This window comes from Mustela nivalis, assembly GCF_964662115.1.
Source record: "Mustela nivalis genome assembly, chromosome: 2".
NCBI lineage: Eukaryota > Metazoa > Chordata > Mammalia > Carnivora > Mustelidae > Mustela > Mustela nivalis.
In genome coordinates, this window is record NC_139021.1 from 154,546,879 (window position 1) to 154,572,393 (window position 25,515).

The following is a 25,515-nucleotide window of genomic DNA, read 5'->3' on the forward strand; positions in this document are numbered from 1 at the left end:
TTAGAGTTTAAGAGGGAAGGGAAGTGTATGGGCTTGTTTTTAAGGGTAAGGGAAACCAAACACGGGCAGGCAAAGAAGAGTCTGCGGTGGGAAAGACTGATGACTGATGCTGGAGACAACCGCTGAGGCAATTTGAATAGATTTAGTCACAAAACTAGGTGGGCCTTGGGGAGGGGGAGACACACATTTTTCTCAGAAAAGGAGGAGAAAACGGAAAACATAGAGGCATTTGGTCTAATGGAAGGAGTCCCTGACATTTGTCAGTTATCATCGTGTAGTAAAACGTGTGGTAAGCATCAAACACAGTAGCTACGTTTGTGGTGAGCACAGCATCTTGTTTAAACTTGGCGATCACTATGTTGTATGCCCCAAACGAACATAATGTTGTGTGTCAACTACACTCAAGTAAAAACAATTTTTTAAAAATGATCAAACGAATTAAAGGAAAATACAGGTGGCTTTGGGAGTGTGAGAATAGAAAGGCTATAATGCAGAGGTAAAGAAGACAGTGAGTGATTTTGGGAAAACAAAACAAAACAAATTCATGTCAAGTCTGAAGCTGCCCTGAAGGTCCAGCTGAAGTTAGATAATCCAGATTAGCAAGGGTCCCATCACTAAGTAGCAACAATGTCAGGGTCATCACATAGCAGCCCAGAAGCCAAGGACAGATGGTTGAGTTTAGGGTTGAAGATTGGGAAGTACATGTGGCGGGAAGTCAAGGAGACTTGGGACAGCATCCTGGGTGTTGTGGGTGCCATGCTAAAATGCTGGCCATGCACGCAAACCAAGACCAAGGAACTGGAAGTCTGCCAAGGACAGAGAATGTTTAATAGAAGGGGTGGAAGGGAAAAGGCAGTCAAACTCAAGGCTGAGGATTTCAGAGTTCAGTATTATAGCGATGGAGCACTTCGGAGTGACGATTCCAAGGTTGTCTGCAGCAGGGATTTAAAGAAGAGTCTAGGATGTGGAAGTCTAAATGTTGATGAAGCCTTCCTCATGAACTGTACCGTTGTCCAGTATCCAAGCCAGGTGACAGTCAACAGTAAGGAATGCCATGCCATCAGAAGGGCTTTGTTCTGCCAAAGAGTCAGTGAGAATGCTTTAAGAAATCAGGAATGGAAGAAAGATTCTGGGGAAGTAGAATGTCCCCTATGGAGCTTAAGGGGGACTGGCCCGGGAGGGACTGCTGGGAAGGAAAAGGTGTGAACTGGATGAGAAGTGAGAACAGTTTGGCTCCTGGAGCAGCATTTCCTGAAGGGCTCCAAGTAGCCCTAGTCTCACAGAGTGGCCCAGTAGGTATGATATAAAGTGTGCTTTGGGGAGCAATGGATGAAGCAATGTAAATAGATTTCTTTACTGCAATAACCCTTAGAGCCTTTAACAATATACCTGTGCACCCCCTGTGTTTCCAGGAAGAGGATTTGTGACATGAATATGTGACATTTCCCCAACTTAGCCATAAAACTGATAATACTTTGGGAAATTCTGTTGTAGGGTTAATCAGAGATTTTCAAAGCTTTTTGAGCAGATGGACGGATGGATGGGTGGTTAAGTAGATGAATGAATGAATGATTTGTAGGCAGGAGATTGAGAGATGGAGGAGTGGTCAAATAATGCCCAGGGAATAATTTGGAGTCTATGAATACATTTGGTGCTTCTATCTAGTGCATTTGCCACACTCGCTTCCTCACCATCTTTTTACTGCCACTTGTGCGGCAGGGAATAAGATTTATTTATTTAATTTATTTAGATATAGCTCCTCACTGCCTATTCCTCCCTTACTTTATAGGTGGTTTTGTCCCTGCAAACCCCCAAATGTTCTCAGCAAGAATCAGTCTTTGAGGATGGAATGTCGGCAGGTAGACCATGAAGGTTTGGACCATGTGCCATGGGTCCCCAAGGTCTCTTGTATGTTTACACACCATGTGCCTATGCAGCCACATATGCCTCCACCACCCTGCCTACCATCCTTCTTTCCTCTTTCACCTTGGTTGTGGTGCCCAAACTCACCCTCATTTCACAATATTCTACTGGTTAGCACTGGAGGATGAGGAATCAAATAGTACCTTTGACTTGTCTTCTACTCTGCAAAGTGTCATAGTGAACTGGTTGAAGAATGTTGTGTTAAATCAGTTCTCCTTCTGAAAATGGGGAACTGAGCCTTTACCCATGCCCTAGGGGGCAGGAGCAAGAAGACTGGATAGTTATCAGAAAGGTCTCCATTACAAGAAAGATAGTAGAGAGCTATTTACCAAGCAGAAACTTGGTTAGGAGACCTGTAAGATTTTGAAAGGCTCTCAAGTAAATATCTGTTGTAGGGGTATCAACCTTGGTGTCACCACAACTTGTGTTGCTTTATTTTAGAACGCCAGCCAGGCACCTCCATGGCCAATTCCAGTGCCCTCCCTTCAAGTTCAGCTGGGATCAGCAAGGAACTGATTGACCTCCAGCCCCTCATTCAGTTCCCAGAGGAAGTCGCCAGCATCCTGATGGAGCAGGAACAGAACATTTACCGAAGGGTCTTGCCAGTTGACTACCTTTGCTTCTTGACCCGGGACTTAGGCACTCCGGAATGCCAGACATCCCTGCCCTGCCTCAAAGCATCCATCTCAGCTTCGATTCTTACCTCCCAGAATGGAGAGCACAATGCCCTGGAAGATCTGGTGATGAGATTTAATGAGGTAAGAAGCCACTTGGAGATATATTTGTACTTGAAACTCTAATAAGTGATTTTTAAGCATATTTCTCCTCTTCGGATCATCTGTTATTGGTGTCTCACCTACCTCTTGGTCTTGCCCCTTCCATGATGGCTGCCTTCTTTCCAAGCAATGAGATTGACAACACATTGTCGTCCTCCTGGTCACTTCACTCAACCTGCCCTAGGCCTAACTATTCCTATCCTCACCTCTGTCTTCATCAAGTCCATGGGCCTTCTCTCTTTGGACAGTGTTTGCCCTTTTGTCCTCTCCCTTGCCAAAATATTCTCCCTGGGCCCATTTTCTGGTATTCCCCCTCCCCTTATTCCTACAGGTGCTTTTAAGACCAAATGTCTCAATTTTGAGTTTTGACCACATGATCCCTGGCCATAGTATCTGCCAACCCACCTCCTCTTCCATTATCAGGGCTCCTCAGCAGAAACGTAAAAACCAATGCACCTGGGTCAGAAGCACAGGGAGGAGCGTGGGTTTGAGGGGCACTTCATCCCTCAACTCCTGTTCCCTGCACACCAACAAGATCCTCAACCCAGAACGTTTCTTCAAGACCTCTGAGATGTTACCAGAAGCCAGTGCTGGAGAGGACAACTGTGACCAGAGTCTGAGAATACTTGAGAGGAAGACACTGTAAGAGGCTTAGGGGCTGAGAGGAAAAGAGCCCTGGGTTGGAATCATATGCCCATGGAACAAAAACAAGGGACAGGAGGAAAGGCAGATCTCCATCCAGTATATCTCTGATGGATGGAGGGTCCATCAAACTTTGTCACGTAAACCCTTTCCAACTGTGGCAGCTCACCTTGCAACCTCCACAGCCTGCCGATCCTGACCCCAATGATGGTTGTAAATGCCAGGGACCTTGATAAGGCCCAGTGGATGGATCAGAAAGTTTTAGAAGCTGAGCCCAGCAGTTTTGTGCCTGGACATGCTCCATCACCATTCCTCAAAGGAAAGTCCATTTTCTGTAGGAATCGCTGATACCATCTGGTAGTGTCATGCTCATCATTTTACACATACCATTTATTTGCTTCTCACAACAACCCAGGGAGACAGATACTCTCATGGGCCCAGCACGCTTCCGCTGCGCAACTCTGCTAACAGATACTCTCATTAGGTTCATCTTACCAGTGGAGACACTGGAGAATGAGGAAATGAAGTCATTTGCCCAAAGTTTCATGGGTGGTAGGTAGCAATAGTGATATTCAGACCTACGTGGTCAGACCCCAGAGCCGGGGCTACAAACCATTATCCCCCCACCTGTATCAGGCTCCCACTGAGGGATAGCACCTGGCCCTGCCCCAAACTGAGCAACACAGACTCCCGGGGAATCCGCTTGAGAGCCTGTGAACCACAATGCCCCTAAATTGCTTTTTCAACTAAATCTCCTGATGTTCTTGATTTTCCCTACTGATAAAAATAGGTGGAAAATGTAAGTTCCAGTACCTTCAGTGTTTTATTTGTGGATTTTACTCTCTGTTGTATAGTGCTTTAAATGTCCAGACCTACTCACTCTCAGGGCCTTAGGACCTTATCCTTGTCCATTGTGCTTGTGGTTGTTTTAAATTCTACCTGAAGTTCTGCTTTGCCTGAACTTTTAAAATCTAATTTTGAATTAATTTGGGAGAAAGAAAATTTCAGTTTCTTCCATTCACTCCCATAACCTCAGGAATCAAAGATGAATCAGTGATTTCGCTAATTCAGAGTTAGTGATGATACAAAGGACAGCTGGGTTGTGAGGCATGCTTTGGACTATCTCTGAAAATAGTTTAGCTAAGCAACTTCAGAACATAAACAAGATTTCTGGGAAAACACTTAAACTACTTAAGAGAACAGTCTGTTTTCAAGTATTCTCAAGCATCTATTTTCATACAAATTATGGATACTGATTAAAAATCAGTCTTACATAGTCATTACAGATCTGAAATGACCTCTAGTAGGCAACACTGGGCTAGCTAAATTGTAGTTGCTTTCTGTACTTTAATGTAGAAAGGCTGCATTGCACTAAAAGAGAATTCTTTTCTTTTTTAATTTTTTTAAATATTAACACATAAAGTATTATTAGCCCCAGGGGTACAGGTCTATGAATCAGCAGGTTTACACTTCATAGCACTTGCCATAGCACATACCTTCCCCAATGTCCATAACCCAGCCACCCTCTCCCTACCCCCCTACCCCTGGCAACCCTCAATTTGTTTTGTGGAATTAAGAGTCTCTTATGGTTTGTCTCCTTCCCGATCCAATCTTGTTTCATTTATTCTTTTCCTATCCCCCCAACCCCCCACATTGCCTCTCAACTTCCTCATATCAGGGAGATCGTATGACAATTGTCTTTCTCTGATTGACTTATTTCGCTAGCATAATACCCTCTAGTTCCATCTACGTCGCCACAAATAGCAAGATTTCATTTCTTTTGATGGCTGCATAGCATTCCATTGTATATATATACCACCTCTTCTTTATCCATTCATCTGTTGATGGACATTAGGTTCTTCCCATAGTTTGGCTATTGTGGACACTGCTGCTATAAACATTCGGGTGCATGTGCCCTTTCGGATCACTACATTTGTATCTTTAGGGTAAATACCCAGTAGTGCAATTGCTGGGTCGTAGGGTAGCTCTATTTTCAACTTTTTGAGGAACCTCCATGCTGTTTTCCAGAGTGGTTACACCAACTTGCATTCCCACCAACAGTGTAGGAGGATTCCCCTTTCTAAAAGAGAATTCTTAAATTAAGATTTTCACCTACTTAGAAGGTTCTTGCCTTCAAAGTAGTGTGGCTTTGACTTCTTTAAAGAAAAGGGAGGATAGGAGCCAGCATTTATTTATTAGGTACTCTGGACTGGACATTTTCATACTTTTAAATCCTATTTAATCCTCACGATAGTTGTGTAAGGCTGTTGCCATTGTCTCTGATTCACAGATTTAAAAAAAGTAAAGCTTAAGTAACAAAATAAATAATGATAGTATTGGATTATAGTTCATAGAATAAGTATTCTTGAGTCCATAGTGATCAAAATAAATGAATAAATTCATTAATGGGATGGGAGGGGAAGCTCTTAATTATAAAATAATCTAATTAATAAATGTAGAAGGATGAAAATAGGAAATCACCTGGAGGACCCCCCAGCAATAAATTGTTACAAGCAAGAATGCTAATATTAGGGGCGCCTGGGTGGCTCAGTGGGTTAAGGCCTCTGCCTTCGGCTCAGGTCATGATCTCAGGGTCCTGGGATCGAGTCCCGCATCCGGCTCTCTGCTCAGCGGGGAGCTTGCTTCCTCCTCTCTCTCTCTGCCTGCCTCTCTGCCTACTTGTGATCTCTCTCTGTCAAATAAATAAATAAAATCTTAAAAAAAAAAAGAATGCTAATATTATTGGGCAAAAATATGATGAGAAATAAGATATTGGCTTAGTCAAAAAGTATCTCTCCACAAGGGGTGCCTGGCTGGCTCATTTGGCAAAACATTTGCCTCTTGATCTCGGGGTCATGAGTTCAAGACCCACATTAGTTGTAGAGATTACTTAAGGAAATAACAAAATAAATAAAAAGAGTATCTCTCCATAAAATATTTATTAATCACAAAAGAAAAAATAGAACAGTGGAAAAACCCAGTAGACACCACCGTAAGTGCTCAAGGTCATCATGACCAGTAAGACAAGTTACATTGATAGGTAACTCTTGCTGTGGTACACTAGGAAGGTCATGACATCATCTCTTTGATGTTCTTGACACCTAAAGAAAAGGGAGGGGCATAACCTAAATTTATTCATGAGGAAAACGAAGCATCAGACAATCCCAGATCAAGGGACATTCTACTCTTCAAAAGTATCAAGGTCATGAAAGGTAAGGAAAAATTGAGGAATTGGCAAAGACTAGAGAACACAAAGAAACATGACAACTAAATGCAGTGGGGCATCCTCCTGATACAAGGTTAGGAAAAAAAAGATATTAATGGGGAAACTGGTGAAATTCTAATAAGGCATATGGTTTAATCTGTATTCATGGGTCAGTGTTAATTTCCTCATCTTGATAATGGCACTGTGTTTATAAAAGATGCTAACATTAGCAGAAGCGGGATGCACTGTCTGCAGGAACTCTCCATCCTATTTTTGCAACTTTTCTGTGAATCTAAAATTACTTCAGGGACGCCTGGGTGGCTCAGTTGGTTAAGCAGCTGCCTTCGGCTAAGGTCATGATCCCAGTGTCCTGGGATCAAGTCCCACATCAGGCTCCTTGCTTGGCGGGGAGCCTGCTTCTCCCTCTGCCTCTGCCTGCCTGTGTCGCTTTCTCGCTCTCCCTCTCTCTGACAAATAAATAAATAAAATCTTTAAAAAATAAAATAAAATTACTTCAAAATAAAAAAGTAAAAAAAAAGCTAGTGAAGCTAAGAAAGGTTGAGTCACTTATTCAAGGTCACATAGTAGCTGAGTGAATGTCAGAATCCAAATGTCTGTCTTCACAGTCTACTCTCTTCTAACCCAACTGCCTTGCCTGTCCTCTCTGCTTATTAAATTGCCAAGGTCAAGTTTGTAGTAAACCAGAATTGCTGATTGAGAATTTAATGAGTTTTGAGACTTCTTTCACTTTTCCTCTCTCTTTCTACTTGCATTCTAAATCTCCTGTGCATCTATTCTTTTTTAACTCCTCTTTCTTTTCTATTTTTATGGAATTTCCTATTAACAATCATTCATTCATTCACTTAAGACTTATTTACTGAACACGTCCTGTGCTATAACCTTTTCTTCTTTCACTGATATGTCAAACATAATATTCTTTTAAGTAAGAAATTAGCAGTATATGATAAAAATCTACAACATTATAAGATCATACTTAGGTTCTGTTGAAATTAGATACAAAAAATAAATGCACTTTCCTCATGGGAGGAAGATATCTATTGTTTGGAAGGCTGGAGAATCTCCAAGACAAGATAGAGAACACTAGCTCCATGGCAGGAGTGCTAGTCTCTTAAGGGAGAGGTGAATGCATTTATTTATGCTTTCAGTTATTCAGTGCACATATTTTCAGCACTTCTCAGAAGCAGGGCACCATGGTGGATAAGCACTGAGGAAAATGAGTAACAGTCTGCAGCTGCCAGCAGCTACCAGTCTTAAACTGTAGTCAGGCACAGGCACAAATCACTACCAAAAAAGGCAGAAAGTGCCTGCAGTGTGAGTGGCACAACTGTGGGAGCTGAGGTCTCTAGGTGGGTGATCAGAGCTCTCTCTGCTCAGTTTTGGAAGTTGGGGCTGGGCCTTGAGGGATGGATGAGCTAGAGAGGGGACATCACAGTGAATGGAGGATATTCCAGACAAGAAGACAGCCGGCTGTTACAAACAAGACCCATTGTCTAGGGAGGAAGCTTGCTCCTGATTGTCAATAGAACATTATTCTGAGCTAGAAGTTTCCTAAATTCTAATAACTCTTTAACCAATGACTTAACTCTTTACCCAATGACTTAACTGGGGAAAGGGAAGAGAATCCTTGGCGCCTTTTGGGCAATGTTGCATAATATTTGTTCTTAGGAAAATATGGTTAAAATGCAATTCAAAGTGCAGTCATAAAATATCTGGGAAAAAAATGACTTACATTAAGGAAGGCCAAGAGATAAATCCTTGAGTATCAATGAAAATCAGTTTAGATTTTGGCTTGGAAACAGTGCTTTCTCCCCTTTCCCCCTTCTCCTGCCCAACATCAAGACTGGTACACATCAGAGTAACTTCTTTAAGGCAGTCATCTCTTTATCCACACAGGTAAATGGATGATGCAGAGGGTCAGCCCTGAAGCCAGTGGGAGTCAGATGGGGTATTGGGGGCATAGATAAGTTCAATCCTGCTTTGCTTGATTTGGGAGGCAAGTCTTTCTGAATCCCTTTGATCTGGACATCTCTCTATAGTCATACTCTTGATTTAAATCTCCAAGAAACCAGTGTTCTTTCTTCCTTTTCAGGTTGAGCAACCTCACTTTCTGGCCACCCACAAAGTCTCTTACTTTGACAGTCTCAAATCATCCTGGGGGTTCCCCCCCCCATACTTTCTTCCCCCATCCAGCCTCTGCCTCTAGCCCAGATTCCTTTTGATCTTACTGTTTTTTTCACTTCTTTTAGAATAAATTCCAGAGCCATTTATCTTTTCTAGAGGAACTAGAGAGGCATGTTTTCGTAAATAACTTCACTGAAGAAATTGCATACTTTAGCACATGAGCTAAGAGACGAGAAGCTATTAAATATCGAAGACCATTCTTACTCCCTTTGTTCTCATGCCTTTCTTCCCCCACCACCCCTGAGGATGATGGTGAAACATGGAAGTGGGTGGTATCCTGGGTTTGAATTTCTGAGTCACTGGTTCTCAAACCTTGTGCCTCTTAATATGGCCTCTGCTTCCTGTCTTTACTGTTCATACACTGATGACCTTGGAAGTCAGAACTCGTTGTGGTCTGCCTCGATAGCTGGGCCTCAGGACCTGTCAGCAGAGTGAATTTTTGTCTGTGTAACCACCACTGCCCACACCATTGCCCAGTGCTCTTTTGTGTGATAGGCAGTTGATTTCTTGACGAGAGATTGACCGGTTCTCAGCTCAAAAGGCCATTAGCAGGTTCACTTTTCCCTCTGGCCTGAGCAGTTTTGCTTGTCGGGTAGATTTTAGCAAGAACATTCCTCTGGGCTCCTCTTTTGGACCTGGTGGTCCAGGGGAAGGTCATGAGCTCAAGATTTATCCAAGTTATTCTGAGATCCCAGAAGACCATGGAGGGATTCTGCTTAGCTCTCTGCCTCGGGTGACCTTCCCCGACCTCCAGAAGTTTGGTCAACCTAAGCAGTCACCAACCTGCTTCTCTAGACACACAAATGCATGCAGCTGAAAGTGACACTCAGTTGTTACCTGTTCCTTCTGTCTGGTAGGTTCCACTAGATTTCAGTTCAGCAGTTTAAAGCCCTTCATTCTATGAAGAATGCCAAGGTGCAGCTTAACTCCCTGAGAAAGAATCGCAAGTAAACCATCTGCCCAGAGATTGGCTCTTTCGACCTAGGTCCTTTCAACCTGAATCCCTTATATACTTTGTAAGTGATGATCAATTTAGCATTTTTCAACATCTAAAACTTTGTCTCATCATAGCCAAGGAAAGACCATTTCTGCGCAGTAAGGAAAACGCATGACATCTGATTAGAGTGGGGGAGTGTCGTCATGCCCAAATATGTTCTTCACATGAAATATTTTGGAAAAAATACTGTTTTTTAATGTGTATATTCAATCATGTTAGGAAAAGTTCCTTTCAAGGCTTTTCTCCCCTCCTTTTATGCAGACAGCCAAGTAAATCATTTATTCAGAGCTGCGATGCAAACTTCTTCTTCATATCTGAATACTCATGGGGTGCATTGCTGATAAAGCCCCCTCAGGGTAAGGGAAATTTCAGCTCCCTGTGGAAAACCAGATTTCTCCTTGAGAAAGCACATCTCCCCAGAGGCACCTCTGAATGTAGACACTACATTCATACATACATTTCACTACGCATTCCTGAGTTAACAGAAATTTTAATCCAGAAATTTCTGGACCAGAAAATACAATAGGCAGTTGAACCACGAAGACTCAGCTGTGTAGGGTCATATTCTAAGAGCAGGGTTATTAGTAGGAGACCGATCTGTCCTAGAGCCGACTGACAACAAATTGTGTTTGGCAGTTCTTAGCAATCAGCACTCACAGGATTCTGCTCATACACAGTAACCATCAGTGAACAACAGGGCTGAGAATGAGGAGTGGTATCACTGTGCATCATCATTCATCTTGAGGGTCAGCCTGCCTGGGTTCTAATTCACCATTCACAGCTGCATAACCTCAAGCTAACTACCTAATCCCTCATCTGAAGGTAGGGTTAATAACAGTACCTACCTCAAATGGGTTATATAAGTGTTCAGAAAGATGACGTGTGTAAAGCAGTGAAGACCTCAGATGGTTCAATGTTGGTTACAAAACAATCAAACAAACCTAAAACTAAAATAATTAATAATAATGGATCCCATTTCTTTTATTATGATGATCCCCCCACTTAACAGATGAGAAAAACGGAGGCACTGAGAAGGTAATTAAATGACCTATGATTTTAGAGCTAGGATTTGAATACAGGTGATCTGGCTTTCAAAGCCAGTGTTCTTGGGTTGTCTATGTGGTGCTATTAAACCAGAAGCTGAAGGAGTCTTTCTTCCTCAAGTTGGTTCTCTTATTCTGAAAAAAGCCATTTTCTTCACAAGAGGACTCAAAATATTCTTTATGATTCCAACATGTATAATGAATTTGACCTCTTTGTTGCCTTGAACACATGTGCTCACTTCCTTATATTGAAAATGCGGTATCTCCTTTTTTGAATTGGGAGGCTGTCTTCCTTAACATGGGGAAGATAACTGTATCTTGAGGTGTCCTAGAATATTGTCCCAGAAGAACATTAGGATAAGTTGTCATTTCCACAGATCAAGCAGAAGGGGGTTTCAGGTCTTTGGCTTTTAAGTTCCTTTCAGATTTAAGGTACTGGATGCCTGAAAATGTAGGATATAAAAATGAAAATCCAAACTTTGCTTTATTTCTTTATCTTCCTCTCTTCCCCATACCATCACATTATATGTTTCTTTCTCACTCTCTACTATTTTGCATGAAACCTATACCCCAACAGAGACTGCTTTGAAATTCATAATCTTAAGTCTTACCTGTACTTCCAAAAAGACCAGGAGGGAGGGAGGCTGTGCTTAGTGTGGGGACAGGAGAAGAAGGTGGTGGATGAGGGCTGCCAGGAACCTTGGAATCAGGACCTCCATACCTGTGCTCGTTTTAGAAACATCTAATGCAATTTCCTTGAACAGTGGTTTTCACTGACCAGCCAAATAAAGGCAAGGGTATTAGAATATTTTTAAAGTATGCACATGCCTGCAGCCCACCCTCAGGAGTTTCTGACTCCATAGATACATGGTGGGCGTGGGGAATCTATATTTTTCAAAAACTGTACAAGATAATTCTGGTGCCACCTAATGCTTGAGAATCACTGCTCTAGACCATCAGCCCCACTGGAATTCAAAGAGAACAAAGCTGTATCCCAAAGCAAATAGGGGGACAGTAATTCCTGTCTTTGGGGTCATCCATTACTGCAAAGAGTTGAGAATTGTCCAAAGTAAATTTTAATAAATGTGGTGGCTTACTTGCTTGTCTTCTCTTTATTTTTCTCCTTCCTTCCTTCGTTCCTTCCTTCTTTTTTTTTTTTTTTTTTCATTTTTTGGTACACATGCTGCAGAGAACATGGTTTTGAAATCTTAAATATTTAAACTATTTCATTACTATAATGGGTTATTTTCATTCTTAGTAACCCTTCTTAAAGCTCCCATCATGTCTCTAGGATTTAACCAGCCCCAAAAGAGAACTTCCAGTTGACCATTGGAGGCCTGTTTTATTCCATCTAAGGCAGGCACAAAGTCAGTAGTTCAAGTCTGGACTGGCAGAAATAAGAATGACTGCAATAGAAATTAGCAAATAGACAAATCAGAATTTTGACGTATGTGAGAAGTACAAACAGTAACATGACTCAGAGAAGCAGTCTAGTGTCTTTTCAAGGCCCAGTGTTCTTTACCCTCAGACATATTACCGCAGTGACACTGAAACTGTGGGAAAGATCAGGTAGGCTTCCGTCAGAGACTAGGATTTTGAGCCTCTCTCCAAGTCTGCGTTAACTGACCCTATTAGGATATTTAATTCAACTCTTTGAAAAACCATTCTCTCACAGATCTTGACTGCACATGTAGAAGACAACGTGGAATGTAATTATGCTTTGCCAAGAATCTACATTTGCGCAAGAAATTTAAACATTCATAAATCCAGTTGCCTCCTCAATGCCTCCCTGTGGCTTTTTTCATTCAACAAGATTTTACTAAACACCAGCTTATATACTAGGTGCTATTTTGTGCCCTAGGGATACAGCCCAGAACAAGACACATAGAGCCCTTGCCCTCACAAAGCTTACATTCTAACAATGCTGACAAGGCAGCTCAAATGTGGCCAGAATACAACTCAGGATTGCCTTCTCACTCCTCCATTCATAGACCACCCATTGTCTTCCCTATCTTAGCTTCTACTCAGGTACTCAGGCTAACAGCCTAGAAGTCATCCTAGATTTTACTCTTTTCCCAAACCCTTAACATGGATCAGTGAGTTCCATTTGCTTTGCTGACAAAATACATTTGAATTGGCCCACTTCTTAGTGTTTCACCTGCCACCACTGGCTACCATTGCACTCACCTTCAGTACTGCTTTCATGCTTGCATGTCCTATACTCCGTTCTCCACTCAACAGCCAGAATGATCTTTTATAAACATAAAGCAGATCAGTTCATCCCCAGCTGAAAATACCGCAATGGCTTCCCTTTACTTGGAATAAATCCAAAATGCCAAGATCGTGCATGATTTTGCCCATCTACTTCACCCTCATTTTACACCAGCCACCCCCTCTCTGGCTCTGTTCCAACCATATTGACCTTTATTTTGTTCCTACACTTACAGAGCTAGTTTTCTCCACAGGACCTTTGCACTTGCTGTTCACTCTGCTTAAGATCTTCTTACCCTGGTTACACCACAGCTGCTATCTTCTCTTGGACATGGTCGTGGAAGTCAGGGAAGTTATTGCTTTCTTGCTTTTATCCTTAGAAACTTTTTAAACTTGTTCATTGCTATATGTCTGTTTCTTTCCAAACTGCCAGCTATAAAGTAGGTGCTCAGTAAATAAGTATTCATGAATGCCTAGTGTCAGTTGACATTAGCAGTTGTTTATTGAAAGAAGTGCTATTAGAAATACAAAAAAAAAAAGCAAGACATGACCTTTTGTTTGAGGAATTTACAATTTAGTTCAAGGCATATAAGACCTAAGATATTGAATAAATAAATATACAGCAAGAAAAGGCCATGTAAACCATAGCTATCGTATAAGAGATTGTGATGAGAGAAGTGTCATGGGTTAGTGGAAAGAGTATTCTATTGCTAAAGTCAGGATTTGAGTCTTGGTCTGCCACTTACTCACTGTAGGACTCTGGGCAAGTTAGTGACATAAACTGATTTCAGCATCATATTTCTCATGTGTAAAATGTGATAATTTTATCTTCACATGGTTATTGAGACATTTGAGCAAGATAATAGAATAGCACAGAATAGTACTCAATAAATAGTAACTAGTGTGATTCCATGCCACATGAGAAGCAGGAACTGTGTGTTCCATGAAAGAGGAAGGGAGAGGGTACCAGAAGCATTGCCCTTGAGGATGACCAAAGGCTTCAGAGCCTTGGAGGTTGGGAAGGCTTTTGCCAGACACAACTATGAACGTTATCACTAATGAGCTTTCAGAGGTTATGTTACATACCCCTGCCATCCACCAAATGTAGGAATTGCTCCCTTGTACATTCTTACCCAGCTTTTGCAAAACATTTCTAAGACAGAGTTCACTCTATTTTAATGAGCCTGTTATTTTGATGGAGCTCAATTTGTTTTAAAATTCTTCCTTAAATCAAACTGAAATCTGCCTCCTTATAAGTTCCACCTGTCATTCCCTGGGGACTAATAGAAATTGTCTTCCTTTGTTTGGTTCTCTTGAGGCTGAACATTCTCCATATTGTCAAAACAGCATTTTTCAACATCCCTCTTAAAAATGAAGCTCCCTAGTCTGTTCTGAACACTGAGAATCTCCCTTCTTGCAATAAGTCATTCTCCTGCTCAGAATGCCTGCTAATTTGATTATTTTTTTTCTATAAGCTATGTCTAATTATTAGCCCACCTGAAGGTCAACTAAAACCCCTAAACTTTTAGCACACAAATGGCCATGTTCATCTTTTCTCTATGCATAGGTTGTTTTGCTTGCTGTTTTCTTGCATGAATGTAATCTTTTATAGTTAAGTCTACTATATTTTATCTTTTGGGGGCACTGAAGCCTGTCAAAAGTTTTTGACTATTAATTCAGTCATATATTGAGTTAGCTAACTACTTCCAACTTTTATCATACTCAGGCTTGATACTGTGTCTCATGTGTATTTATTCAAATTGTTAGTAAAAATGTCAAATCAAATAAGAATTAGTAGGAAGCCCGATGGCACATCATTAGAAGGCTCATCAGGTTGACCTTATACCATTAATCCCCTCTTTGCAGAGTGGTTTTTATTTTAAAGATTTTACTTATTTACTTGATACAGAGAGAGAGATCACAAGTAGGCAGAGAGGTAGATGGAGAGAGAGGAGGAAGCAAGCTCCCCGCTAAGCAGAGAGCCCGATGCAGGGCTCCATCCCAGGACCCTGAGATCATGACCTAAGCCAAAGACAGAGGCTTAACCCACTGAGCCACCCAGGTGCCCCTGCAGAGTGTTTTTAAGCTAGATGTAAATTTCCTTATCTTTGCAATCATCCAACAAAGGCTTCTCATTTTGTCTCTTGGTATAATTTGAGATACCCCATGAAATAATTTCCTAAAACCAAAACACATCCTTGATATGTAAGTCGAATTATTCTCTCAAAGGGAAAGAAAAAATTTGGTTAATTTGTCAGTTATCTAATTGAGGATCTCTAATTTTTTCCCATTTATTTAGATGATAGTGATGATGATGATGGTGATGATGATGATGACATTGATGGTGGTGGTGATGATGATGATGCTGTCATGGTGATAATGATGAGGGTGATTGTGATAATGGTGATGACGGTGATGATGAGAAAGAAATTAATATCGTAGCCGCTGCGAATTCTTACAGTGGGCACTATGCCAAACACTTTACATACACACTTTACATTTAGCTTTCATACCATCTTGATAGATGGGAATTATTGCTTTATTTTACAAATAAGAAAACTGAGAGGCTACATAAATTGCCCAATATCACATAAATAGAAAGTGGCTAAGCCATGATGAAACTCGGGCTTTTACGACCCCAAAACCCAAACTCTCTGTTATCTAGCTCCACATATAGAACTATTATCTAGTTGCACAATAAACATTTGTCATGAGAGATACCATGAATAAAGAAATGGGGCAACAAAATGCTAGTTTGTTTGAGGGATTTGGGGGGTAACCAAGTGTTGTTATCTCCCACAGTGCGTTGTTTGGGATGTCGGTATGCATTCTATGGAAAAATGGTCTGACACATATGCCACATGCTGGGCAATGATAATGAAGATTTCTTTTTCACTGCAGTACTTTTCAGGTCATTTATAATGCTAATGTATACTGAGACTCAGAATGTAGTATTTCACAAACATACTTGAATCCTGAGTGCCTGATACCCATTATAGAACATGCTTTAGAAAACTCTGTTAGGGGGCACCTGGGTGGCTCAGTGGGTTAAAGCCTCTGCCTTCGCCTCAGGTCATGATCCCAAGGTCCTGGGATCGAGCCCCACATCGGGAATCTCTGCTCAGCGGGGAGCCTGCTTCCCCCCCGCCCCCTCTCTCTGCCTGCCTCTCTGCCTACTTGTGATCTCTGTCAAATAAATAAATAAAATCTTTTAAAAAAAAAGAAAACTCTGTTAGTATGGGTGGTAGGTGGGTCTCTCATACTGGGACTGGGCCTTAATGCCTTAGCCTTCCAAAGTAGTTTAGCCACAGATTCCTCAAAAGCTGGAGAATGAGCAGAAAAGGAAGTATGCATGTAAAATATTTAAACCACGTGGCAGTTGACATATGTTCTAGCCTCCCCTCCTTCCTCCCCACCTAGGATGAGGGTTCTGGGTAAGGACTGGACAGTTCCAAGGTGGGCCAAGTGAATAAATGGCAAAGAGGTGGATAGCAGGGAGAATCTTTCAAATGAGAGAAGCAGCTTGATCAAAGATATTCTGGGCAGATCATGCTTGATACCGGAGGGGAGACACATCAGAAAAGTTGCTGTAAACAACGGGGGATGGATGACGAGAGGCCTGGTGTAGGATGCTGATGAGAACAAAAGGAGAAAATGGTACCCAGTTGTTTAGAAAAAGAAGCCTAGACTAGTTGGGGGTAGGAAGGCTAAATTCAGGGAAAGGTCAAGACTGGACCTTTCTGGGCAGGGCATTTGGAAGACGGGGAACACTTGTGACATCGTCTAGGTGGGAACAAAGTCTGTCTGTGATGGTCAAGTGCAGATATTCTGATTCAGACATACAAGGGTTCAGATCCTAACCCTGTTACTTATTTGTACAGTGGATTTGGCCAAATTACTTTGCTTCTCTGAGCCCATTTCCCCACCCGTAAAAGGGAGCTAGGAGGGGTGCCTGGGTTGCTCAGTGGGTTAAGCCTCTGCCTTCGGCTCAGGTCATGATCTCAGGGTCCTGGGATCAAGCCCCACATCGGGCTCTCTGCTCAGCAGGGAGCCTGCTTCAACCTCTCTCTCTGCCTGCCTCTCTGCCTACTTGTGATCTCTCTCTCTGTTAAATAAAGAAATAAAAGGGGCGCCTGGGTGGCTCAGTGGGTTGGAGCCTCTGCCTTTGGCTCAGGTCATGATCCCAGGGTCCTGGGATCGAGTCCCACATCAGGCTGTCTGCTCTGTGGGGAGCCTACTTCCTCCTCTCATTCTGCCTGCCTCTCTGCCTACTTGTGATCTCTGTCTGTCAAATAAATAAATAAAATCTTTAAATAAATAAATCTTAAAAAAAAAAAAAAGGAGCTAGGAGTAGTTTCCTCATGGGTTGTTGTAAAAGTTAAGTAAGATAATGAATCCTTAGCTCAGGATAGTGCCTGGCGCAGTTGTGTGCTTAACAAATGTTAATTGTTATTTCTACTCTTGCTACTATTATCACCATTGTTATCTATCATCCTGTGAGGACATACATGCTTTGGTGCAGGAAAGTTTTAGGATGAGAATAAAATAGGGCCTTTAAGGGTGTGGGAGGTGAGAACCTGGAGCTCAGATACTAGGAGACTGAAGCTTCGGATACAATTTGAGAATAATCCCTAAAAAGGGATGGCTGAGCTGTGAGAATTCATCTTTTTGTTCTAAGATGTCAAGTGTGAGAGAGATCACAGACTCCAAGTTTTGGTGACACTCACTCTTGTGGCAGATGAAAGATCCAAGGAGAAGGAGAATATGGGCCTCACATGAGAATTAGGGAGCATCGGTATTGAAGATCAAGGGGGAAGAATGTCAAAATGACTATCACATCATCCTGAGCTAGGCAAGTTCATAAGTGTATTACGGAGTCCACGACGTTGAACAGGTCACAGAATGCCATGGCCTTACTAACCTGTCCCCTAAGCTGGGCACACATGAAGTGTCATCTGAGGCCAGATTTGCAGAAGGATTTCTACAAACCAGAGCAGAGAAGAAACTAAAAAAATATTGTGCAAGCAACAATGGAAATGTGGACTGTTGTCCCAAGATGGGAGACTTTGAAGGTGGACAGAATAGGTACTTTTCAGTATTTGAAGGGTTACCACAAAGATGAATTTGACTTCTTTGTGATGTCAGCAGGCAGAAGTAAGTCTAGTCATTTTATCTCAGCCCTAGAGCAGGCTGCCTCTGAGGTAGTGAGCCTCTTCTGACTGGAGAAATTTCACACAGAGCCTAGCTGACTGGCTGCAAAGCTGGGAAGAAACTTCTGGTTTGGGTTGGAAGGTTGACCTAGATCAAATAATGGCACAAGGGCCAAATCCATTCCACCACCTGTTTTTGTACAGCTTATGAGCTAAGAATGCTTTTTACATTTTTTTAAACATTTTTTAAAGTCAAAAGAAAAATAATATTTAGTGAAATAAGATTAGGTGAAAATGGTATGCAATTCAAATTTCAGTGTCCCTAAATAAAATGCTACTGGAACACAGCCATACTCATTAGTTTACATATTGTCTGTGGGTGCTTTGGCACTGTAATGGTGAGGCTGAGTATTGCGACAAGATTGAATGGCTCATAGAGTCTAAAATATTTATCATAGGGCCCTTGACAGAACAAGTTTGCCAAAAGGTTTGAGATCATCTGGTGGCCTCTTTTCAACTGGGAGATTCTGTGAGGGAGAAAAGTTTTTGCCTTAGATTTGAGTGGGCGGTCATTGGTCACTTGGAGACTTCCATAGCAATAGCCTGCAGGGGCGGAAAACCAGGGTTCATGGTGAGAAAATGTAGATATTGGATTGGGAATACTTATGTGAGGAGTCTGACAGAAAACAAAGGTGAAACCTGGCTGATGGCTCATCAGGTCAGCACAGGACGGGAAAGGTATTTGTGGGAGGATAGGAAGATGTGTATAAGTTTCTGTCAGAAGAGAGACATAAAAACTTTTCCTGTGCTTGATGAACCTACTGGTATTTTAGTATCTGCTTTATTTTATGGCTCAGTTAAATATATCTGTTGTCGTATCTCTCAGCAAGAGGGGATTTTCTAAATGTTCTTGTTTATAAATGTGCAGAAAATTTTTGTGCAGAGAGTCATGCTTTTGTTGGCCAAAGAAAGTGAACACTTGCTGATTTTCTGGCAGTCCTAACAAAAATACTGAAGTGTATTTATACTCTGGGGGCCAGAATGAATTTCAAAGTGACAGTGCTCAGATACATAATCAGCCCAGTTTTCCTCTTCTGCCTCCACTGAGTTTAACAACTTTGTCAAATCCCTTCCTCTGAAATCCACTTCTGCAAGTGAGTTGAAACTAATTCTCTCTACTGCAGAATAAACATAAGGCGGGCTTCCCTGCTAGGCTCTCAAAAGCTTGGTCCCCCACCAATGGATGAGATAAGCAGGCTAAATCCATGGAAAGTGTGGTATGAAACTATCTTTCTTTTTTTAAGTATTTTTTATTGCTGCTTACAGTGTGATTTCCTTATTAACATCTTGTAACAGTTATAAAAATGTTTACTTCACACCACTTTGAGGCATAAATTTATTTCAGTAGAATTTCAAGCTAGACACAGGGACTTAGTTTCTGTTCCTATTCCAGACAAAGCAAGATACCTATTATGTAGTCCAATGTAAGTAACTGTTACCTATGCTAATGAGGGATATTCTGCTAATAAAAACCCACACAAACCCAAATAGCCTACTTTGGCTAATAGGGTTGCATCCTTTCCCAGGGGAATTATGTGACACCTGTGAACAAAAGCTACATTCATCCATTTGGCTTCCACATTTGTTCCTTGTCCCTGTGACACTACTAAGAGATAGCCATCTGTTCTTCATTCTTTAGGAGCTCCTTATTGCCAAGCAAATAGAATGCAGACATCTTAGCCACATACAAGGGGCTCTACAACCTACCTTTCCAGTTTTCTCCCCTATTGATCTCTGCATGCCCATTTAACATTTGTCAGCCTGGCTGAGTTACTATTGCACTCTGTGGGAGGTAAGAGAGACAACACCCCATTCACACTGTGCACAAAGTGGCAGCTTGGATGAGAGCAGGGGCTCTAAGTCTAGAATTGAAAGCCCCATTGCACTGCTTACCCAGAAGTCAATAAATAACCAATGATGAAGATAATGGTGCTAGAAGACTAATAACTCTGGATTACTAACTTTAAGAACAGATGAAAAAGTTTTCCTTGCTTCCAATTTTCTAACATTTTAAGATCACTACTTACAAGGCTCTCAAGATGTTTGGCGAAATGGTCCCCATTTTGAATAGTTCAGCACACCTAGGTGGGCTCTTAAATGATTACAAAGGTAGCAGATAGAGGTACTGATACTAGGGTTTGTTCAACTGTCTATATCTGGATTCATAGAACAGAGAACCTGCATCCAAAGTAGTTTTTCTAGTATTTTCACTCATGTCTTCTTTCAAAGTGTTTTTTAAAAAATCTCATGTGAACATTTAATGCTATTTTGGAATTTCCAAATATAATTAGTAGCATGAATAAACTCATTTGTGATACTGAATATAAAATTTTAAAGCATTACCTGTTCTCCTCTCCCCTACCTACTCTGCCCCAATCCTGGCCAAGAACGTCCTCACTCTCCTCCCCAAGGTGAGAATCGCAGTCATAAAGAGAAAGGGGAGTGGACTAGTCCAGTTCCACATGCTCGCTTTGGCAGCACATATGCTAGTCTAGTTCCACGAATGCTCTTCTAGTTCTTGGACTTTTGTGATTTAGAGACTAAATGTCCGAGCCCTAGAGATCCAACTAACAGGAAAGAAGTCCCTGTGTAAAGGAACACAATGAGAGATGATGGGAACAGAAGTTTAGATCTGAGAATGTCACCATAAGAATTGGGGACTTTATTTATTTGTTTATTTATTTTGGGAAGAGGAGGGACATGACATGACATGTTTGAGGAGGAGAGCACCATACCCAATGATTCCTTTTCTCTTGGGAAAATGAAACTAGTTGGGGAAGAGGGGGGGGTGCGGGGGAGGACATTTTATAACAGTGTAACTCCCTGAAGATTTTGAGAACATTTTTTCTTAGAAACCCTTAAGAAAACAATACACACCATCTGCTTGGGATGGTTTTAGGGCCCAAGTTAGATAACTCTGGACTATGGATGTGAGACTCTGACTTCAGGGAATTTCTTCCATATCTGTACCATGAATCTAAAAAGACCAAGGCAACTTTTTTTTTTTTTTTTTTTTTTTTAATTTGACAGAGAGAGATCACAAGTAGGCAGAGAGGCAGGCAGAGAGAGAGAGAGGAGGAAGCAGGCTCCCTGCTGAGCAGAGAGCCCGATGCGGGACTCGATCCCAGGACCCTGAGATCATGACCTGAGCCGAAGGCAGCGGCTTAACCCACTGAGCCACCCAGGTGCCCCCCAAGGCAACTTTTAATAAGATCATGAGTCTGGAATCTTCACTTTGCCTCTAGCTGGCCATGTCATATTGAGTAAGTCCTATGGTCTGGGTGCATCATTTTCTGACCATTAAGATAAGGGATTAGACCCAAAGATAAGGGATAAGACTTCCTTAGAACTTGAGCTCTGGAGTCTGACCTCCCCAAGTTTGAATCCCAGCTATATTGTTTATATGACCTAAGTTTCTAAATCTTTCTAAGCCTCCTTTTGCCCATCTGTCAAATGAGGATAATACTTCTAGGTAGGAGTCTTATGATCAAGAAATGCTGTCTATTTTTAATGTAATCTTCTGATGCTCAATGTATAAGGTGAATTGAATGTAATTGAATCCAGAATATCTTTTTTTTTTTTTTTAATCCAGAATATCTTGTATGTACTACTCACTTTCTATACCCCTATTTTTAGGGCAGGAAGAGGGAGTAACTGAGTGGGCCAGTCAACAGCGAAGTCTGTGGGCTCGGGGGCTTGGGTTCTATGGGGAGAGAGTGACACTAAGGATTCTGTTATTACAATGTATTTTGGCATGAAGTCTTCTCTTCCTTCCTTTGAGGTGATGATTTCTAATCCAGTCCATCTTCAGCCTGGTTGTTACAGCTGGGGAGAACCCCCAAAGGAGAAGCAACTGCACTCCCAGCTCAGATGAGGGAAAGCCTTTTAAGATGGGAGGGGAGGATCTATAGCCTATCTTTTATGAGAGAGATATAGGGAGAAAGGGCCCCAGTCAGGTTTAATAAGGTGGGACTGCCTGGCCAGAATACCCAGACCTCCTTCCTGGCTCTTTACTTTTTTACATCATTACTGGCAAAACTTCTTTTTTGTGTTTGTTTCTTGTTTTCAGTATAATTTTTATAAAAGTTTCATTGATATATAACCCATATGCCATACATGCATACTCTTAAAGTATACAGTTCAGATAAGCACTGAGTAATATATGGAACTGTTGAATCACTATATTGTACACCTGAAATTAATGTAACCCTGGATGTTAATGACATTGGAATTAAAATTTTTAAAAAAGAAAAATTTATAATAAAAAAATAGAGTATACACTTCAGTGGCATTTTAGTATAGAGTTATACAACCATTCCTATAACTTTAGAACATGTTCTTTGCTCCAAAAAGAAACCCATACCTATTAGCAGTTGCTTTTTATTCCTCATGAATTTTAGCCCCTAGAAACCATTAATCTATTCTCTTCTCCTATGGACGTGCCTATTCTGGATATTTTACATAAAAGGAATCCTATAAGATGGGGTCGTTTGTGCATCATTCTTTCACTTAACATTAAGTTTTTAAGCTTCATCCATGTTACAGCATGGATCAACACTTATCACCAAATAATATTCCATTGTATGACATACCTCATTTTTAGTCATCAGTTGATTCATATTAGGGTTGTTCCCACCTTTTGGTTATTATAAATAATGCTCTTATGAACATTCATGTACTTTTGTGTGGATGTGTGTTTTCATTTCTTGGGTTTATACGTAGGAGTAGAATTGCTGGGTTATATGGTAACTCATTGTTCAGCATTTTGAGGAATTTCCAAACTGTTCCAAGGTGGCTGCACCATTTTACACTCTCACCAGCAACACATGAGGGTTCTGCTTTCTCCCATCCTTGACAACACTTGCTATTCTTTTTATCTTATAGCCATCCTAGTAGATATGAAGTGGTAGCTCATTGTGATTTCTATTTGATTTGCCTAACTGGCTAATTATGTTGAACATTTTTTCATGTTTTTATATTAGTGGATCTTCTTTGGAGAAATCCTCCATTCAAATCCTTTCTCACAACATTTCTGACAGTGAGACATGACATTAAGATGTAGTCTCATCCTTCAAAGGTTGGCTATTATCATTCCAAATCCTTAAGGATCAATGTATGTCCTAGGAAGAAAACAAGTGTGAATAAGAAGAGAGGGGTCACCATTTGGGATTCCCACTCCAACTAAGATTGTGTCAGGTCTTTTCTAGAAATGTATCCACTCTCAATAGAAAAGCTCTAGACTTGAAGGTGGAAGACTTGGGTTCAATTTCTTGGGTTCCATTTGATGACTATGACCAACTTGCTTAGTAAGTACTAATAAGCTTCTTTAAACTGTCCTTTCCACCACTTTCCCTTTTAGTCTTCATGCTTCCTTTTTTATTTTTTTTATTTTTTTTTTTTTTTAGATTTTATTTATTTATTTGACAGAGAGAAATCACAAGTAGATGGAGAGGCAGGCAGAGAGAGAGAGAGAGAAGGAAGCAGGCTCCCTGCTGAGCAGAGTGCCCGATGCGGGCCTCGATCCCAGGACCCTGAGATCATGACCTGAGCCGAAGGCAGCGGCTCAACCCACTGAGCCACCCAGGCGCCCCATGCTTCCTTTTTTAAATTGAAGTATAATTTACCTACAGTAGAATTCACCCTTTTTGGTGTACCAATTGAATTTTAACAAATGCATACAGTTGTGTAACAACCATCACAATCAAGATAGAGAATATTTCTCTCATTCCAAAATTTCCTTTGTTCCTTTGTGGTCAGTGTCTTCCCTGACTGTAGACCTCTGGGAATATTGATTTGATTCCTCTCTTTATCCTCTTGCCTTTTCCAGAATGTCATTTGAATGGAATCTTACAGTGGTGGACAGCCTTTTGAGCTTGGCTTTTTTTCATTTAGCAGGATGTGTTGGAAATTCATCATTGTTTTTTCATACATGAGTAATTTTTTCTGAGTACAATTCCATTGTACATATATCTATCATAGTTTATTTATTATTCATCAGTTGAGAGACTTTTGGGTTATTTTCAGGGTATTTGTGATTATGAATTAAGCCACTAAAAATATTTTTAAGTGAATATAGGTCTCATTTTTCTTGGGTAAATACTAAGCTGTTTTGCAAAGTGAGGTGCAAAGTGTCTCTGTCATTTGGTATTCCCACCAACGTGGGAGAGTTGCTCTGTATCCTCTTGTCACAAATGCCAGTTTTTTCATCTGTAAATAAAATAGCAAACACAGCCTTAATTTCTCAGGACTGTTTGATAGAAATAAAAACGAAACTGTATAAGTAGAAGTGCTTTGTAAACTGCGAAGTGCTGCAGCCAAGTAAATGCTGCCACCTCCGATGATCATGGTCATGCCCACTTCTATATAAAAGTGTGTTTCCCACATGAGCTGAATGTTTCATTTTTCCCTCTCCATCTTGGCAGACAAAGTGAGTTATGGCAAGTCTAAAGCAGCAAGAGGTTTGCCTTAGATACATTCTAGAGTTTGTTTTGGCTCTAGTTTTTGAACTTTTCACAGAAGCAGATAAATGACCAAGATGTAAATCATCAAGTGTGAGTCAGCTTTGTAAAGAAAAATGACCCTATGTGATGGAAGTCAGCAAGAGTGGAGTCAGCAGGACAGACAGTATGACGTGCTGTGGGAGAAATACATGGAGACTTCAACCAGGCAGTGTCCCCAGGGCAAAGCATTCAGGATGGCTAAAGCAACAGAGAGGACTGGCTATCTAAAATGTCCAACTGTGGTAAGGGTGAGAGGGGTGGGTAGGAAACCTGACAATAAAAGTAATCCCTTCAATATTTTCAACTATTGAAATTTACTTTTTTTTTCCATGTTAGAGAAAGGCATAAGAAACAAACAAGCAAAGGTTTTCTCCTTGACATTAGCATGAACTAATACTTACTGCAATATACAGATAGTTATATGTGGAAATGTTTAGAGATATGTGTGTATTCACTGGTCAGTATACATATATACTTTCCTTGTTCTGTCATCTGAAGGGGCCTAGAAACCGCTGACACCCCAGTAGCAATAAGCTCATCTAATCCCCAGATCTTGGTATCTAATACCTTTTTCCATTAAAAAGGAACCTGGGATCCTTAGAGAAATAGGTCATTCTAACACTGGGACAGGAGAATCTAAAATGAACCTGGAGTGTGTGGTAGTGTTAGAATGTAACTCTCAATGTAGCCCTAAGTGTATGATAAATATTCATGTGTCTGTTCTGGTAAAAGTAAACAACTGAATAAATAAATGGAAATATAGTTGACCCTGGTACTATTTGAGTTCGCTTCAAAGCAAAGGTGTG

At 41.1% G+C, this 25,515-nt stretch overlaps 1 protein-coding gene across 4 annotated transcripts in view; it reads left to right on the forward strand.

The window, feature by feature from the left end:
- The window catches only part of PLCE1 (phospholipase C epsilon 1), a 326,743-nt gene that overhangs the window by 182,992 nt on the left and 118,236 nt on the right, over positions 1-25,515 (forward strand). For all 4 annotated transcript variants that reach the window (XM_082721986.1, XM_082721988.1, XM_082721987.1 and 1 more), the window contains exon 4: positions 2,365-2,681. In XM_082721986.1, the coding sequence (XP_082578112.1) occupies positions 2,365-2,681 (317 nt within the window). The remainder of the gene's footprint in view (positions 1-2,364; positions 2,682-25,515) is intronic.